The sequence below is a fragment of the Necator americanus genome, chromosome IV, assembly GCF_031761385.1.
Source record: "Necator americanus strain Aroian chromosome IV, whole genome shotgun sequence".
NCBI lineage: Eukaryota > Metazoa > Nematoda > Chromadorea > Rhabditida > Ancylostomatidae > Necator > Necator americanus.
In genome coordinates this window covers 6587683-6607898 of record NC_087374.1, presented here as the reverse complement: position 1 = coordinate 6607898, position 20216 = coordinate 6587683, and the positions used below count along the sequence as shown (strand labels likewise).

The window sequence follows — 20216 nt, the reverse complement described above, 5'->3', positions numbered from 1 at the left end:
ATCAACGGGCTGGAGCAGTATCAAGATCTTTGCAAGTTTAGACTCACAGGGTCAGATCAAATGAGCGATCCTCATAAGTTACTACTAATGGCTTAACCCCATTAACCAGTAATCTAAAGTCACTGCTTTACGGTTATTGAGGAAAACGCTGTTGACGTCTGCTCTTCTGACATTTTTTTCTGAACTATCTGTTTGTTAAATGCAGTATGCCACGAATCAGGGTGGTACGGATTTTATTTGGAGTATTCGTATACGGGATAGTATATTATAAAGAGGGGGGTGATTCCGTTCATTTCTTCCTAATTGCCGTAAAAAACGGGCCGGAAGATACGACTTCGGGCGTACTGGCGCACTATATTCTACAAAGAGTTCGATTGGAGCGCGCCAGCCTTGTGCGGCATCGCATCTTCTTAGCCGTTTTTTTACGGCAGTTAGGAAGAAATGGACGGAATCACCTTCCTCTCTACAATCTAGTATCCCTTATAAGAATACTCCACCTGAAATCTGCACCACCTCAGATTCGTGGGGTGATGCCTTTAAGTCATACCTTATCGAGTGACGAGGAGTTCTATGGGACTGATTACAGATGTGCTTGATTTTCCAAGCCCTGAAGAAAGCGACGATGTTGTATCGTTAGCCGAAATAAAGATCGATAACAGTGTTGGTCGTGCGCTTAAAAAGTAGCACACTACCCAATATCCTGCTATTTTCACCCTCTACCTCCTCTCCTATATCTCCTATATTCACGTTTTTGCTCCTATCGTTCATTTCTTCCTCTTGGCCAGATTTACTGCATCATGACCCGTAGAAAACATAAAAGGCAACATACAGATGTTAAAAGCATACATCATGACTATCAAAATTATTATAATGACCATTAAAATTATCTAAGAAAACTCGCAATTCTGAGCGCTATTTTTCCTCTGAAGGAATTTTCAGTTAGGAAATTTTAGGTCTCTTAACCTATTTTTCAAAACTCATTGAGGTAAGGAGAGAGTAAAACAACGGAACTTGTGTTGTAAGAAATAACGAGGGTTTGCAAAAATTAATCAACCAATGTCACAATATGTGCATGTATTTTCTCGGTAGAAAAAGACGGATTTTTCCAAGATTTGCACCATCTGCCAAACCCCCATCTTCTGCCTCATTCACATCTTCCCCTTTTATTGGATCCGTACTTTTATTACATCCGTACTGCACTGAAAAAACAAAATATGAAACATAAGAACACAATCCAATTGCAGTTCTGAACATTGTTGAATTACCGAAGAGGTAGGTGAGAGAAACTGCCTCGATAAGCGATGCGGCCGTATTGGTGGTGCTGTACCGAAAGAACTCCGCTGAATGAAGTTGCGTAGCCCAAAATGAAGTGACCCAAACTATAGACTAACTATAGAATCAAAAAGCAAACACTGCTCTTTCAGTTTTTTTGACGTTGACAACCCCTGACATGGACATATCGTCCTTCCTAGCTTCTTCCGCCGTGGTTCGGCCGTTACCAACACCAGGACGTATTGCGCCCATATTGCCTCTTCTGAGTGCCTTGCTAGTGGACAAAAACGACAATTTGCAATTTATGGTACTACTTAACCGTACCGTGCGTATTATAATCGTACGGCCACCAAGTTCTTTCACCACCCTCTACATAACTCTACGTCCACTTCAGCTCCTCCCGAAGTCTTGTTGCGGTTTTGTGACACCGCTTCTCTTCCTCCTGAAAGGCTGAGGGCGTTATTTTGCAGCGGTCTTCCGTTTACTATATCGTTTGTCATACCACTCCAGTTGGCGCCTCTGGGACATCTTCAACTGCTTCCTTAAGAAAGTTACTAGAAAGTTGTTAGCTCTCATCCTGGAAACGCTACTGTAACTTTCCACCTCTGCCTTAACGACTTATGCATGGACCTTCTTTCAGCGATTTACCTTAACTGAGTTTCAACAGCAAGTTGTCCGAATAGACGTTAATGTTAACACAAAATCTAGCTTTTCCGTTTCTGTACATGGGAAAGTAATATGTGGAAGACAAAGTTGCTCCAGTACAACTTAAAGAGCACCTCATCTAACACATTCTTTCAGTTCTCATAAAGATACCAACGTCAACCAAGTAGTCAGAACCTCACTCAACCAACGCGTAAAGTCACTATCCTCTAATAATCGACTGTACAAGAGCTGTCTTATGCAAGTGGATTTAACAGGGTGAAGGACAAGAGTCATTATTCCGTCAGCTGCCACATTAACGACATCAGCGACCGTTCCTACCATCTTCGACATGTGTGGAAAACCCCACGCGATCGGACATAACTCTGTGCTCTTATTGGTTTTCGACTTATAATTATTTCTGCCGATGGGAACATTTCGCCTAATCGAATCTGCAGAATCACCGTCTGTCAAGAGCAGTATCGTCGATAGCAGCGCGCCAACTAAACTTTGGCCCCTCTCTAACGTCGATTCGGTGCAGCGAGGAGAGAATTAAATCGCTCTGTCCTTAAACGTTGGGATCCACAGTGATTTTGATTCAGCTGAATTCAAAGATGAGCGCAGACATTTGGAGGTGGCGTTGTCCCCTATTTCAGTGGATGTAATACTAGCAAGAAGGACCGGGCTTCGCCGGAGTTATCACGTCAGATACCAGACTCCCACCAAACTCACCTTCATCTCCTCCTGGCGGCTCAGGAATAAAACTGCCTTCGATATTTGCCGACCGCCCAAGCTAGACCAATTAAATTGAATTAGTGTCACGCACAGTGGTGATGTGTGAGTTTCAAAACTAGACCGATGGTAACGGTTGCCCGCAAATCGACGAATTCACTCTCTTTATCTATTTTCATCGGTAATCCATTTAACCAGGGAACGGTGTAGCGCAGTCAGTAAGAGGTTCCACTGTGGCTACAATCGATCGGAGGTCCGACTCCGCACTAGTGCAAACCAAGCCTTTCATCCCTCAGGGGTCGATAAATTGGTACCATACATGTCTGGGAGGATATAAGCACTGACTTGGCCCGACTAGCCCTCGTAAGTCACTGTAAAGCTGCACGCGCGTTCATAAATCTCAAACGAAGTATGAGTTGAAGTGGAACGCGTAGGCGCATCCCCATAGGGGCTAATAAACGTCGTGCTCTTTATGCTTTTATCCTTTAATCCACTTAACAACCTCTCATCTCACCATTTCTGTGAACATCGGAGATTGCCTCTTTAGGTAAGTTGAGCCCCTTGAGAGTTTTTGAGGTCTGCGATCCTTGAATTCACAGAGATTCTTGAGAATTACCTCACGAAACCTAGTTAGATACGAGTTGAAAGAATCTAGTATTGAAAAATTGTGTGAACGCTGCCTTTAAATGCAAAAATGTTATGATAGGATGTATCCATACTTCTTTCCACAATCTCTGTAGTATAAATACCTTGACAGAGTGCTACAGTACTCGTGGGAGCTAAGTAGCCATTTAAATGCATCATCCCACGAATCTGGGGTGGTGCGGGTTTCAGGTGGGTTGTGCCTATACGGTGTCGTAGATTGTGGAGAGAAGGATGATTCCGTCCAATTCTTCCTTATTGCCGTAAAAAAACGGCCCGGAAGATACGGCTTCGAGCGTTCCGGCGCGGTATTTCCCACAAGGTGTTCGATTGCAGCACGCCAACCATGTGCGCGCGCCACATCTTCCAGGCCGTTTTTTTGAAATTTCATCTTTGATTTTTTTCTTCTTTGAGAGGAAGAAATGGACGGAATCACCCTTCTCTCCATAATTTACGACCAAGTATGAGCATAACCCACCTGAAACTCTCACCACTCCTGATTCGTGGGGTGATGCCTTTTTAAGGGGATGATTTACGACACACTGCAGCTGTGATCGGATCGAGTCAGCAGCAATGGACTTGTAGCCATGCAATCCAGACTACGGCTAATAACTCTGACCAGTTTTGGAAATAACATCGAAACATTTTTGTAGCTCAAACATTGAAGGGACCAGTTTCTCAAAGGCTAGATTTTTCGTTTCCAAACGGACCTTCCAATCTATATGAAGTGAATGAAGCCGGTCTTTTCAATATTTACTTCCTCTCAATCTTAAAAAAAAACAGCAGAAACTGCAACTAGAGAGTGCTGCTTGTTTTTCGAAGTATATGGAAATGTAAACCCATCGGAAGAAACATACACACTAATTTAAATTTTTAATTTTTCTGTTATCGTTCCTAATCCAAATTTAAAGACGATAACAGAAAAAGAACAAGCAAAACTACAATTTTAAAAAAAAAGTAAGTGCAATAAGCTAAGCAAAAGCGAAATCATGGTCTGGCGGATATCTCTAGGGATTTCTTCAAATGCTGCATTTGTGAGATACGATACAACTTCTGCAAAAGCTTCTCAAAGTTACGATCTTCATTCCATGAATAAAAAAGTTTTTCTCGAGATCCTTATTTTTCTTTTGTGAGCTCTTAATCAAAATTTTGTACTCTCAATTAAGTTGCTGTAAAATCATTGGATTCATTGAAAATTGACTGTGATTTTATTATCTTGAAAAGTCTTTTATGAAGCGAATTTTATGAATATAAGTGTGCGAAGAAGGGACTTGGTTGTGAAAAAACAGTTAGAAAACTTCCGGCACTAATTTTGATTTTTCAACAATCGTCAGCCTAAAATGAAATACCCTCGGAAGATGGAAATTTGCAGAACGTACTCAAAGTTGATACGTAAAACGTTCCTAAGAAGCTGGCAGTTTTCCGATTATTTCCATCCTGAGCGCCTACGATACGAATAGAACGAACGTAATCTATGAGAAGTTGCCGTTACAGCTAGCTTTCTGATTGCATTAAAGGCATCACCCCGCGAATCTGGAGTGGTACGGCTTTCCAGTGGAGTATTCGTAAACGGGGTCATAGATTATGGGGAGGAGGGTGATTCCGTTCATTTCTTCCTAATTTCCGTAGAAAACGGCCCGGAAGATACGGCTTCGAGCGTTCCGGCGCACTATTTTCTACAAGGAGTTCGACTGAAGCGCCCAGCCCTGCGCGGCGCCGCATCTTCCGAGCCCTTTTTTACGGCAATTAGGAAGAAATGGACGGAATCACCCTCCTCTTCGTAATTTTCGACCCCGTATACGAATACTCCTCCTAAAATTCGTGCCACCTCAGATTCGTGGGGTGATGCCTTTAAGACAGCATACCACGAAACTGACAACGGCGGATCTTTCCATGAATAGTTAGGAGCAGACGTGTAGATTATGAGGGCGATCACGCTCAGTCCCCCACCTCTCTCACCAGCCTCAATTCTTCTTTAACACAATCACGACAAAGCGCGCGTTTTTAATTTTATCACCCGAGGGACAGGCGGGCTTTACTCTTTTTTTGGGTACGACCTACGGGTGGGTCGCATTGCCCCATGTGACAAGTTTTGCTTGTTCACGATGTTTACAGCATCATAGGGTTACTATTAATGCTTTCTTACATATATATCAAGAAGTTTCTAAAAAGCAGAAGTGTCACTCAAGAAGAATGCTGACCCACCGGTGGGTGGTATCGTCCCACAAGGGGAAATACCTACCTACGACCTTCCATCCGTAGGTCGTATTGTCAATGTGTCAGGAAAACACAAGAAACACAAGACCTCGTCGATCAAATTTTCCTGCGAGACACCTAATAACGCCCACATATGGGGCCGAAGGGCAGGTATACGTGCCGCTCCTGCCAGCGATCGCGAGGGAAGCACAACAATTCGTCCCTGGTTAGCTCGGTCGCAGACGCGGCGGATATGCCTGCTGCGGCGTAGGTGGCGTGTTGTTAGTTGTTTCGTAGGAAAATTCGTTCGGTACAAGGCCATTTCTCGTACTGCTTCTCATGGCAGTTACGGGGAAATTGAGCGTTGTAGCGATTATGGTCGTGATCTGCAAACCTAAACCTGTCTATTCGTTATAAGACCCCGTCTATTTCCAGGATTGTTGCCTCTAGAGGGGTTCTAGCCAGGTTTTTGAGGTATGCGAGGCTCTTTGCCGGGCGCGTTCCGAAGACAGAACTTTCATGCATGAAGCCTAAGAGTCAGCAATTTGCCCACGGTGATTATTCGGCGGATATGCGTGGGCGGTGACTGAATTCATGCCAGAAAACGTCTGAACAACCACGAATCACTCGTATGTCCGTGATCCAACGTCGGCCGCGGTGAGTCATTTCGAATTCCTGGCTGGGTGGGCAGGATGAAGACAACCAGAGTCGGCTGACCATGGACGCAGAGTGACAGTCGGCTGGCAACGACCGCCGGCCCGGTGGTCTTAGCGCAGCTCGCGCCAGCCGGCTGCCAACACCGACACCACTTCCCCCTCTGCTGGACGCCCACCTCCTCACGAAAACAATTCTTATTCAGCTCAGTAGGATCGAAAACACATTAGTTACCGCTTTCCTTGGTTGGGAAAAAACATGTTTTCCAATCAATATTCTTTTTTTCTTCCTCCTACTATTCCTCGTCGGGAAAATTTCTCTTTTCGAAATTCCTGCCAAAGCAATCCGCCGTTTTTTTTTCTTCCGGCGAACAGAAAAAAATGACTTGTGACGATTTTTCATTTGTTTGCTATCGTTGTTGTAAAATTTTTTTTTTTTTTTTTTTGGGGTTTTGTATTTTTTACTTTTTTGGTCCTTTTTTCTCAAATATAACACCAATTTTCCAATTTTTTTCTATTTTCGTCTGTCTTCTGGCGTTTATAGAGCTGTTTCCGCTGTAGTTGTTTATTTGAATTTGCATTATTCTGGATTCTCGTTGCGGCTGTTGCTTAGTTACATTGCATTTACACCGTTTATAGTGAGGTTTTGTTTTGCATACTGTGAAATATTTTTCTCCTGAAATTATTTTACATCGTTTCTAGTAGGGTTTTTTGCATACTAACTATGAAATATTTTTTTGTGGAAATAATTTTTATTTGCGGTGAAATACGGGGAACTTTACTTTGTTCATATTCTCTTCGTTATTCTTTCTTATATTATTTACTATTTATTCGCTGGAATTCGATTTTTATACAAGAATAATGTTACTTCCACGTAAAATGTAAAGTATTATAATTACCTCCGCTCCGTCGTTGCTATGAGACTATGAAGCCAGGCATAGCTCCTTTCGTTGAGCACTTTTGTCAAGTTTGTAATAATTTGAGTTTATGAGCTTATTTATTCGTAGACGAAAAATTTTCGTTCAATTCCGTCTCAGGTACTTCTGTCTGTCATCCACGTATTCGCTTGTATTCAATCAAACGTACGTGCCCTCCGTCTCGTGTTGTTACGAATTCTTCGAATACAAAGAACGTCGAAAATTTCGTAAGATTTTCTTATTGAACAACATTTGCTCGAAATTATCACATACGCACTTTTGCAGATTTTGTCGAAAACCTTATTTTGTTCATTTTTCGTGTTTTCCCTCTCTCTCTCTTTATGTGAACAGCTGTAAATCTATAAAAAGTTTAGAATTATACTGCTCTAGCATCCATTCCTCACTCTTACGTTCCATTAACTTCCAGATTTTAATCGATTCTATTTTGGGATTTCATTTATTCGTGAATCATTGGGATTTTTTGGTTAACATGACTCTTGTTTAGTTTTGGATTCGTTCCAGAGCTCTCCAGGTTCCATACAGTGAACGATATCGCTGTGTGTGCTTAACCAAATCTAACCACATAGAGATCAAAATCAATTTCGATCACTAAAAGAATCATTATTCTAAGGGTTTTACATGCCCACTCTAAGTGTAAGTCTACATTTCCACTCTAAGTGCATTATGAGGAAAAAAACAGTTTCCTGAATTATTTTGCAGAAAATTTTCACCCTCATAATTTCTTTTGTTGTGGGATATAAAGTCAGCCCAATCAATCCATCACATCCGAAGAAGATGATCAACGCTATGCGCTTCAATATCTTCTAATCCCTTATAAAAGACTGTCCGACACCCTTAAGGCAAGAGTATCATGACACTGGCGTAGTTTAGAAACTTGTGAGAAAATATAACGTTCGTGGTGAGCGTGATCCTCCTCAAGTTCCCCTAATCATGTTTTAAAAAAGGGCGTGGGAAACGGTATTTTCTCCGACGAGGTACGTGAAAATGCTCCTCCGTTGTGCACGCGTCGCGTAAACGAGCAAACGGTTGAAGATCAATGAAGTCTCCTCATCAACCTATTCATGTAAAAGCAATGAATGGGCTGCTGAGGGGATCGTGTACAAGAGTGCGTGTTCTAATGTACTTCTAAGGAACTAAAGCGGTTCTCGCGGTTCAGTTTTTCAGGACGCTTAGGGGAAGTTGAACGGTGCCACGCTCATATTCGTAAACTACACCTCTTGGCCATCAGGTTTTCACACTACGTCAGTTTCGTGATAGGCTGCCTTCAACTAAAGGTTTTTCGAAGAGGAGCGTCCCAAATTTTTTTTTTGAATAATACAGCATTTCTTTAAAAAATCGATGGAGTTCTTGACTAAAGTACCATCTTTGCCGTTATTCACGGAATATGAAATCCTTCAAATATTCTCCACGAGAGCTCATGCAAGTGCAGTAATTCTCTGGTAAATCCAATCTTTCCGTGACCCCTTCGACTGAATGGGGACCTATGTACATCATTGATAACACGCTCAACATCGATCAACAAACTGTGTAAAATTTTTGTCTTCCCGCTGTTAACAAGCTACTTTACATTACCTCCAGAGAGAAGAAAGGCCAACGGTCACAGTGGTTGAATCACGCGATCGTGGCGGGGACTTTGTTGAAATTATACGCTCACGGAACTTTGACTGCAGTAATATAATTGTTAGATACGCTGCGCCTTCGTGTTATGGACATCACTCCACGAATCTGAGCTGGTACGGATTTCAGGTGGAGTATTCGTGTACGGCATATTAGATTATGGGGAGGAGAGTGATTTCGCCCATTTCTTCCTAAATGCCGTAAAAAACGGCCCGAAAGATACGGCTTCGGTCGTTCTCGCGCACTTTTTTCTATAAGGAGTTCGACTGGAGCGCGCCAGCCCTGTGCGGCGCCGCATCTTCCGGGACGTTTTTTACGGCAATCAGGAAGAAATGGACAGAATCACCCTCCTCTCCATAATCTACTATCCCTTATAAGAATACTCCACCTGAAATCTGCGCCACCTCAGATTGGTGGGGTGATGCCTTTAAAAGAACTCATCGTACAAGTTTACTATTTACTATTACCACTATACTACTACTATACGATTTATATTTATTATTCCGTAAATTAAAGGATAAAGGACAAAGTTTCTGGCGTTAATCAATCTGCTTGGGATGCGCCCCCACGTTCACTTCAATTCAGAATCGTTTGAGGTTCACGAACGTGTAATTGGCCTATGCAATGACTTGCGGGGGCTAGCCGATGTGTCAAGTCAGTGCTTTCCTCCTCCGAGACAAGTCTGGTGCCAATTTATCGACCCCGGAGGGATGAAAGCCTTGGTGAGCACTAGAGGGGATTCGAACCTCCTATCGATCGTGCAGGCAGCGGAACCTCTTATCAACTACGCTAAACCTGCGCTTATTTCAGCGATATCAGTGAATTTCTCAAGAGCTCTGAAAGTTTTTGAAATTTCTTCGACGGATTTTGCTTCCTACATCATGTATAGGGTTATTTCCATGGGACATAATTAACGGCGCTGAAAGAAACGGCGAAAAAGAAAACCTAAACGACATCATATAACGAGCAGTGTAAGAGAGGGCTGAGATCTCCATCATGCATCTACAGCTCAGCTCTCTCATTCCTTCCAGAAACCAGTTTTTGTGGGATGTTGCAACGTTGCAAGTATGTAGATCGTTGTATGGAACATCCGCGATAGCTCCTCCCTCCGCATAGGAATAAGAAACATCATTTGGAGGCTAGAACTTACCTCTAACTCTTCACTACTTCCTCAAATAAGAAGAAATATCCTCATTAAATCATTTCCTCTGGCTCTTCTCGAATCTAGAATTTTTCTATTTTCTATATTGTTGTTGTAAAAATCGGGATTCCGATCAAGCAGCACATATCAACGGTTTTTTCTCCTCTTCCAGAGTTCCAATATTAAAACCGCATATATTCACTCGAGCTCTAAGTCGTGTGAATTCCTATCGATTCACTTTATGGAGGAGGCTTAATGGGTTCCCATATTTTCAATATCCGGCCGTATTTTCTCCGCTTTTTATGTTCTTACGACTTCCGAGAATTAGTTATTGATCCTTGATGCGTTTCCATTGTTACACAACTGCATCACCATTGTCGCAAGCGAATTTACATTCCGCTTTCTACTTCTAGTGGTTTTTAAATTCGCGTCCAGGTGACATCCTGAAGTGCACTTACAGTTTAACAGCATATTTATAAATCATGAATTACGTGGGAGTGAGCTCGTAACTCTTTTGATCGTACAGCTTCCTACGCAAAATTGTCAGTGTGCTCGAGGATCGTTCCCCACTTCAGATTCTTCTCGTATGAATTCTGGCGTCGCTGCAGGCTAGGATTGCTTTTAGTCTTCCATAGCGTCTTTAAGCGTACTCTTCTGCGTACGTCACGATCAGGGATCGATAAACGATAATGTATAAAGTGCACGGCGTTGATCAATCCCTATGTGGTTGCGCCTACGCGTTCGACTTCAACTCAGACTTCTTTTGAGGTTTATGGACGCGCGTGTAGCCGATGAGTCAAGTCACTGTTTTTAAGCTCCCAGACAGGTCTGGTACCAATTTGTTGACCGCGGAGGAATGAAATGCTTGGTTTGCACTAGGGCGGATTCGAACTTCCGATCGATTGTATCCAAAGCGGAACCACTTACTGACTGAAATCAGGGATCGGTAGACAGTAAAAGTTCGAGAAAAGATTCGAAAAAAGATAGAGAGTTAAAGCCGTAACGTAAAACAAGGGGGGGGGGGGGGGGGTTCAAATCCACCATTTACCATTACTTCACCATTCATTTCCATTTTTTTAATTTAATTCACCTTTCATTTTTCTGCGCAGGTGGCCTCCGTTAGTCTAGGACCGATAATTGTCAATCCTTAATGTTTTTTTTAAACCAAAAACAATCCTAATACTGCAGATCCGGAAATAACCATATGTCCACAATACAGCTGAGTCATCGATGATGAAGTGGGTCCCATTAGTGACCTAAAATAAAAATACAATAGAATAGTTTAACTTTTACTTTTACAGCTGAGTCATCGATGATTTAGTGGGTCCCATATTAATGCCCTAAAATAAAAATACAATAGAGTTTATTTGTTATATCTTATTTTATTTATTTTATTTTACTATTTATTTTTATTTGTTTTAATTTGAAGAGAAGAAAACAAGTTTTTCGACGCCCTTTTCTTAAACCAGTTCAACTCTTCGTTGTAATTATTCTGAAGGACAAATCTTATTAATCACTTTTTTTTTCTAAAAAAGTGAACTTTTGATTTTGTTCCCTTTTCCTAGTTTTTTTTTCTGTTACTCAGGATTTGTTTGTGCTTTGAAGTGGTATAAACACTGGGTTTGGGAATTATATCTGTCCAGTTCTAGTCTGTACCTGTAGTCTTTTAGTGTTCTTTGTCACGAAATGTATTTCAAGGTTTTAAGTGCAACTACCTTTCGTACGTTAATTTTCTGCTGTCAATCTCATTGGTCCAATAATCCAATGTTACCCAATAAGTTAGTTCCTGTAATATCGTAATCCTTCCTGTAATCCGGTCGCGTAAAATCGATGACGTACAAAACCGATCCGCTAGTTTTTTTTTGGGTATAGTACAGCGATGCCCACAATTTTTCCGGCTCTATCCATCAGCCCCACTTTGTACTTTATAAATATTTTGTTTATAGAAACTATGTACTACTTTTGGGCGGATGCGGCACAGTCGATTATTGTATACGCGTTCCAAAATCTCAACGATTACGAATTCCAGTAAAACGCGTTGGCGCATCCCGAGTGGATTCATACGCCATTGATTTTGTCTTTTCTCCTTTATTTACTACTTTATAACTCAAAGAAATAATTTAATTTCTCTGATCACGTCATAGATGTTGATTATGTTGACAATATCAGTAGAAAAGTTTACAGTTTACAGTAGTTTTTGAATCGATATCGAAAGTTTTTATACATTCCAGTGGGAACAATCTTTGCCAAGTACTTCACCATTTATCCTTTTTCTTTTATTCTTCTTTTTTTCTCCGCTTCACTTTGAAAAATCCACTTTTTGCGCGGTGTTGATACAGAGATACCTTTATGTTTACTCATCGGACTGCTTAATCGAGGAGTGACGCTTATCAGTTTGCCCACGTTACGTCCGATTAGTGCCGTTTTACTATTTAATGTCCACCGTCTACGTCCCATCACAGAGAATTCCTACGTTTTACGATCCTCAGATCCTTAATATAATTTAGTTTTTGCTGAATCTTTACTAATTTTAATGCATTTGGGGTATCGTTCTTTGTGTTTCCGGAGAAAATTTGTCTTATCTGTAATGGACTTCCTGATATTTCATTTTTAAAGCAATGCGTTTTTTTTCCCGTTGTTTGTCATTTTTGTTTGTTTTTCTTTGTTTTTCTTTTGTTTTTTTCTCAATTCATTTCTCCCACCTCGAATCTTGTTGCCTAAAATACACCTTTGAGGACCCCATATATGCTTCTGGAATAGCAATAAAAAGATTTACCATTAAAGTAATTTTGAATCGAAATTTTGATATTATTATGACAGGCAGTGAGGTTTTTTTAGAATGTAGGAATAGTGAGTTTTAGAATTTCATAAATTTCTTCCTTGCACGGAGAAAAAACACCAAACAGGCCATGCCCGGTTTTTTTTTCGGAAACAAATGTATGTAGCACCACAAAGATTCGGTCTGACTTGAAATGTAGTGTGAACTCTCACTAAAAAATTTCATTATTTTCTTACTTTCTGTACCACAACGATCTTTAGTGCCATTTAGAGATCCACCAAATAGAATATATATTAAATATTTTATTTTAGTAGGTCCCCAAGTGGGACCTAAAAAGGCGAAGATTTGGATAAAATAAAGGAAAAGCGGAAAGATAAATCTCTGAAAAAATTTTAAAGTAGATCCTAGACTATGGGTGAACTGTCAAATATGTAGCTGCCTATATGTCCTCTATGTGTCTATATGTCCTCTATTTATTTATTATTTATTTATTGATCCATTTATATATTCTTATATTCTATTTCTATTTCTTTTTAGAGATTTGTCTTCTCGAGTTCGTTTATTTTAACCAGATCTTCGCCTTTTTTGTTTTTGTTTACCATTTTTTCGTCCCAAATTAATACATATCATTGTAAATTCTATATGTGCCGAATTTGCAATCATGACTTTTCACGTGATTGATTGTAACACATTTTGAATAGGTTTCCATTATGTTTTCCCTCCGAATGATTCATATTATGACTTGTTTATTTCTGGAGTATTACTCATTCCAAATATTCGACCTCATCCTGAAAGTGACCTTTATTTTCTAATAAAACTAATCCTAATCGCGTTGTTTTAATTAATTTTCTTGATCCCTGTTAAATTTTTTTTTCTTTTCCGTACAGAATTCATGGAAATCGACAAATGTAACGGGAACGTGCCTACAGAAGCTGACTATGACACATCGAACTTCCATCAGATCGTAGTGACGGTATGTGTAATCCATGGATTCCTATTAATTGTGACTCAAAAATAAACATAAGACATAATTCCTAGGGTTCTCAGCATTGCGATGGATTCCAATTCGTTGTGACTCAAAAATAGGACATTACTAAATCCTAGAGCTCTCATTGTTGTGAAGTTTTTTTAACACTCTTTCTTCGTCTGAGGAAATCTTTTCCAACGAGAGCCCAGAGGAGAATTCCTCTAAAAATTTGTAAATTTATCCAATAAGATGTACCTTAAGAAAATACCCACATTTTCAGGATCCCCACACTCGATCGTCATGCACTTTCACCATTCCAAAGCGTTACATAAATCTAAAATTTCTGAACGCTGGCGCTCAAGGCACTGTGGTGTAAGCAGTAACAGTTCTCGTACAAATTTCCAGTCTGTGTATAAGTTTCCGGAATTTTTCCACTAATTTTTTTCAGATCGGCGGATGATACCGTATCTGGAACAAAGGTTGCCATCAAGAAAATGCAGCAACCTTTTGTAATGACAATGAGCGCTCGTAGAGCGTACAGGGAATTCGTTCTTCTTACCACCATAAAACATCCAAATGTGAATTGTTTCTCTTTTTTTGGAAGTGATCCTTCTTTATATTTTCCTTCTTTTTTTGTTTTTATAGCAAAATTTGAGAAATACAAACGAAATAGTGGTGCGCTTTTTTTGTTTGAAGTCAAGACATTGGGGTCTATAAGGACCCAGGTCAGAATTTGTCGAAAATGTTGAATTAACCCATTTTTTTGTGACGATCCCAATTATAAAATATACCCTTAGTAGACTAAATACATCCGATAGCTATTATTGATTTTTTTGAAAATATTTTACTTTATTTTTTTTACAGTTATGAACACAATATACCAGACATTTCCAGTAATATTCCTAGTCGGGTCAATTTTTTGATGTTTTCCGTACATTCCCTCCATAGTTTCCCAATTCAATGACCCTACGGTGCAAAAATATGGCTGAATCAAGTGATCACTTCGAAATTATTGAATACAAAGAGATTCGAGTGTGCCCTACATCTTCCGTAGATTATGCCGGAAAAATTCCTTGAAAATTACCATAAAAGTATGAAATCAATCATCATAAAATCAATAAAATCAAATAAAAAGAAATTATTAATTATCATGACTAAAAATCTGCGATTTACTAATGGAAAACTTTTTTGTTGCATTGAATTCGTGAATTTCGTGAATTTCGTGAATTAACTATAACTTCCTTTGGTGTGTAGCGTTTGTCTCTGTCCTCCTCCGAGGAGAGTTTCTGATTTCGGTGCTGATCATATTTTTGAATTTGTTTCAAAACCTACACCAGCGCTACTTATTATATCGGATGTAGATCATTTCCATAAAAGCTTAGGGGAATGTTTTTCCACCTCTATTTCCCGTACGTTTCTTTAAGGTTATCTCTAAGATTTATTTTGTTTCTTTCGTTTTTTTACGGCGTTTAGTTCTTTCTGGATATGACATTTCCCACGTGTAGGAAACTATCCTATTTCTTCTTCTCCGACTTTATTTGCTGAAAGCGTGGCATCTCCAACACCGCTCGCCTATGCTATTCCCAGCATTTCGTTTGTTTACACTAGTGGGAGACCCCAGAAAAACTCCTTGATTGATCTGATCAAATGGAAGTATTGCTTTGGCTTTTCTTCCGTGCAAAAAATAGATCGCTATGTCTTTTGCCATTCTGAATCATGAAATAAATATTGATCTTAAAATTAACAAAAATTAAATCAGCATAAAAACAAAAAAAACCATCTTGTGGAGAAAGAAATGTTCTTTCTGGTAGCATGTTTAGCGTGTTTCACAACACTAAACACTTTTTTCCGGGCGCGAGTTCAATTTTTTTTTAAAAATCTCATTACTTTTGCACCAATCAATATTTTGGGCCAGAAACATCTTGGTACTGATAAAGATTCAACAGGTTTAGTTGATGTAGTGAGGCCAAGTGCCTGGAAATACCACTTTCAGAACATTTTAAGGTGCATCTCGAAGGAGTGGTAGAAGTTAACTGAAACTGGTGTACTAATAAACATTGAACTCTATAAGGATCCAGTTGAAATTTTGATGAAAATCTTGAACTTTCCCAACTTTCTTTATCTATTCTCCTCTTTAGTAAACTAACTTCACTTCCGACCGTAAAAGCGACCGTTCCCAGAGCCTAAAAACCGTCATGTTGTCGAATTAACAACTTTTAAGTAGTCGAAAAAAAGAGAATATTTTAAATGGCAGCCTACAAGTTAGTTATACAACGTTTACGGTGATAATTTGAAAGTACCGGCCATTCACTATTTACCGTTTACCGTTTAAAGACATCATCCCACGAATCTGAGGTGGTACGGATTTCAGGTGGAGTATTCGTACACGGAATAGTTGATTATGGAGAGGAGGGTGATTCCGTCCATTTCTTCCTAATTGCCGTAAAAAACGGCCCGGAAGATGCAGCGCGTGCACAAGGCTGGCGCGCTCCAATCGAACTCCTTGTAGAAAATAGTGCGCCGGAACGCCCGAAGCCGTATCTTCCGGACCGTTTTTTACGGCAATTAGGAAGAAATGGACGGAATCACCCTCCTCTCCATAATCTACGATCCCGTATATGAGCACTCCACCTGGGATCCGTACCACCTCAGATTCGTGGAGTGATGCCTTTAACTACCGTTACTATTCATTCAAGTTCGAAGGAAGCAAAGAGGCACGTGAGAGGTGAGCAAGTCGAAAGGAAACTATGAGGACGCAACCGGAAAATTTATTTCTTATTTTTCTTTTTCAAGGGGTTGAAAATTTATTTCTTATTTTCCCTTTTTCGGAGGGTTGCGAGGAGCAGAATTCAGTGACCACCGTTCCGAGGTCGTTCCAGCGTTTCCTCGCTGAAAATGCTTCAAAAGAAGAAAAGGTAGCGCTTAAGCGCTGTGAGACAGGGTAAATAAGTAGAATGCGGGAATATTTCCAAGTCATGTTTTAATAACCTGTTATTGTAATTAATTTTGCCTCTTTCACTAATTTGATTAGTGTTTATTTTTCGTTTTCATCCATATCCCATTACATTATAATCTAGCAATTTTCGAAAATCCCGCAGATGGAGTCGAGAGGTTTTTCGGGACTTTTATGGAACTGGAAGTTTTCTGTGTCCTCAAGATACCGTAGTCTTTTTTTGTAGAAACTACAAACCGTAGAAATTTTGATGCCGATTTTCTTATTCAACTTAATATATGTTAGTCAGAACTTTTTTTTTACTTATTTTAAGAGTTCCATTGGAAATGGTTGTGAACAGTGAATGAAAAACTTGAGGTGATGAGGGTGTATTCTCCAAAAATCACGGGTTTATAAAAAAAGTTTTTCGTAAGATACATTTCCAATGAATTGTAACGACTAGTTTCAGATAATCCAGCTATTGAGCGCCTTTACACCTCAGAATGAGTTGAGCCGATTCCGAGAAGTCTATTTAGTGATGGAGTTGATGAGCCACAATTTGCACGAGGTGATTTGCAAACTTCGGTGAGAATCCCTGCTGTAAGAATTTAGATTTTATCTAATTTTTTTTTCTAACTTTGTCGAATTCTTGGACATAAAACCCATTCTCCAGATTGGACCACAAAACATTGTCATTTTTTGTGTATCAAATGTTATGCGCCATCAAACACCTCCACAATTCAGGAGTAATCCACAGAGTAAGAATCTCCTACCTTTTCTCGTCTTTTTTCTTTATTTTTTTCGTTTTTTTCTCCTTAAACCGTAAAGAATAATATCTTTTAAAGGATCTAAAGCCATCCAATATTGTTGTGAACGACAAATGTATTTTGAAAGTACTGGATTTTGGTTTGGCGAGGAAGAAAACGGTTGATTCTGCTATGCGAATGAGCGATTACGTGGTTACACGATATTATCGTGCTCCAGAAGTTATACTAGGATTACCGTATTCAGAGAAAGGTTTGTAGTTCTCTTCATTAAAACTATTATTGTACTTTTTCTATTTGAAAGTAGATTGACCTACGCCAGACACTTATTCCCTTATCCTTTATTTGGAAACTTGGAAAAGGAAATCCTTTATTTGTTTATTTTTTCAAGAAAAAAAAAGGAATAAGAAAGGAAAGAGGAAAAAGAAAAGAGAAAAAGAATACAAAAAAAAGTAAGAAGGTATTACTACTTAAGAAAAGAAAATCCTTTATTTGTTTATTTTTTTCTTTTTTATTTTTTTTATCCTGTATTTGAAATTTGAAAACTTGGAAAAGGTAGTATTGTTCCCGTAATTTCGCTTCCAAACTTTATTTGTGGGCTAGGATAGTTTTCCATGCGTAACTTTAACTGGTTCAGTATTTCTTGAGATGATCGTAGCGTTAACTTTGGACTTTAGATTAGTTAACAATCAAGAGTTTCTCCTTCTTGAGAAAATTTGTATCTGGACTTTTTTTTGATTGATTTTTTAAATTGATTTTCTTTGATTTTTTGATAAGTGTCTGGACAATCCATAGGAGTACCGCGAAACTTTGCTCATTTTTCACTGACAGATTAAATGTTTCTTTCCAAATTCAGTTGATATTATTTCTATTATATTGTTCTATTATTTTATTATACTCTATTTTTCTATTATTATTTATATTCTATTATTTATTATATTCTATTATTATTTTTTATATTTCTCATAGGCAGATTAACCAGTCCTCTCCATATTTAGTTGATATCTGGTCTGTTGGATGCATATTTGCTGAAATGATCAATCATCGTGTTCTTTTCCCTGGATTAGACAGGTAGGTGTATCGTTGAAATATTAGGATACGAACGGTTCGATTAGTGAAAAAAAATGTTTCTAGAGTCGATCAATGGACGAAAATCATTAACGTGATGGGCACACCAAGCGAGGATTTCATTTCAAAACTTGGCAGCAGTGCAACAGTGTGAGCAACAGAATAGAATTGGCCTTTTATACTTAGTCGCTTGCCACTTATCTTCGAATATTCCAGTTATGTACGTTCACTTCCTCATCAGGCCGGGATACCAATTGAAGAAATAGCACCTGACACGAATTTTTTGAAGGACACCGAAAACTCTCGAGCTAATCTGACAGGTTTCTCGGGTATCCAAGTCCAAGTCGTTCCGGAGTCACAAAGTACCTGTTTCAGCGGAATGGGGTCGAGATTTATTGTCAAAGATGTTGGTGATCAATCCAGATAATCGGTTCTCCGTCGAAGAGTCACTTAATCATCCTTATGTGAAAGTTTGGTACAGGGTAAGTGTTAAATGCAGCATACCACGAATCTGACGTGGTGAGGGAATCCGCGAGAAACCCTAGAGATGAGGTTGCAGATTGCGTGGATCCGGCGTGGATCCGCTCATCCGTTCTTGGTCGTCGCAGAGAAATGGCATGGCACGCGCCGCATCCACGTGCGAGCGGTCGAAGATCAATGATGTCTTCTCACCAGCCTATTCAAGTGAAGCCAATGAACAAGCTGCTGAGGGGACCGGAAGTTGTACGTACAAGAGAGTTCCAAGACTAGGGAGAGATGAGCGGAACCACCCTGGATCCTGTAATCTCCAACTACATTTTTAGCTTTTGTTGCGGATTCCTTCTTTACGCTAGATTCTTGGCAAACAGAACAGAGCTATTCAAGGGCAGCATACCACGAATCTGACATGGTGAGGGAATCCGTAGGAAAAGAAAGATACAGATGAAGCTTTAGATAGCAGGATCCAAGGTAGTTCCGCTCATCTCTCCCTGGTCGTCGAAGAAGAATAGCATGGGAACCGGTTTAGTCCCAACGAAGTGGTTTAGAACTCTCCTGTACTTTCAAGTTTCGGTCCTCTTAGTAGCTTGTTCATTGGTTTCACTGGTTGGTGAGAAAACATTATTGATTTCCGGCCGCTCGCATGTGGATGCGGCGCGTGCGTAAGAGTGGCGCGTTGCAAATGAAAACGTCGTACAAAAAAACTGCCTCTTCCGTCCCATTTTTTGCGGCGACTAGGGAGATATGAGCGGAATCACAAATCTACAATTCCATCTCGGGCTTCCTCCGCGGATTTCCTCACCACGTCGGTTTCGTGGTATGCTGCCTTTGAGGAATTGTGAAGCGTTTCTACTTTATTGCAAATTGTAATTGTAGTTTCCATGTTAGCTCGTTGAAGTCGATCTTTTCAGGAAGAAGAAGTGAATGCCCCACAATCTGAGAACCGATACAAAGAAGAAATTGACTACGCAGATAAACCGTTGAGCGAATGGAAAGGTGAGATTGCATTAATTTGAAAGTAACCGTTGAATAACAGCTATATTTCCAGAATTAATCTTTGATGAAGTCAAACAATATGAAAGGCAGCACAATATTTTTGAATCCTGAGGAATCAACAGCACTCATAGAGAGACCTTGACTTTATTCCTAGAATTTTTTTTTCTTGATATAACTACATCTCAGAGGATTGTATGTCAAATGTCTTATTGAAACTACGGGAAATTCTACATAGGTCAAAAGTTGGCAAGGTTGTCATATGAGTTTTTTTTTTGTAAGAGAAGAATCTACAAAGCTGCCATAAAAGAAAAATGAGTAGAATTTCTAAAAAAATAAAATAAATCGTACTTTCACCGGGTTACCTACTAAGTCGGGTAGTTCAAGTCTCCAGGATATATCC

At 39.6% G+C, this 20216-nt stretch overlaps 1 protein-coding gene across 2 annotated transcripts in view; it reads left to right on the top strand.

Moving 5' to 3' along the window:
• RB195_000526 (uncharacterized protein) overlaps positions 1 to 19927 on the top strand; it is a gene marked incomplete at both ends in the record, with an annotated part of 34993 nt that extends 15066 nt beyond the window's left edge. The window contains 13 exons of one of the 2 annotated variants that reach the window (XM_064196922.1): positions 7175 to 7281; positions 13500 to 13585; positions 13860 to 13951; positions 14028 to 14157; positions 16981 to 17096; positions 17185 to 17269; positions 17357 to 17528; positions 18274 to 18346; positions 18410 to 18493; positions 18560 to 18663; positions 18719 to 18825; positions 19732 to 19816; positions 19869 to 19927. In XM_064196922.1, the coding sequence (XP_064052800.1) occupies positions 7175 to 7281; positions 13500 to 13585; positions 13860 to 13951; positions 14028 to 14157; positions 16981 to 17096; positions 17185 to 17269; positions 17357 to 17528; positions 18274 to 18346; positions 18410 to 18493; positions 18560 to 18663; positions 18719 to 18825; positions 19732 to 19816; positions 19869 to 19927 (1300 nt within the window). Of the gene's footprint in view, positions 1 to 7124; positions 7282 to 13499; positions 13586 to 13859; positions 13952 to 14027; positions 14158 to 16980; positions 17097 to 17184; positions 17270 to 17356; positions 17529 to 18273; positions 18347 to 18409; positions 18494 to 18559; positions 18664 to 18718; positions 18826 to 19731; positions 19817 to 19868 lie in introns of those variants that run through there. The other variant, XM_064196919.1, reaches the window with a different exon arrangement.
• Positions 19928 to 20216: the final 289 nt, after the last annotated feature.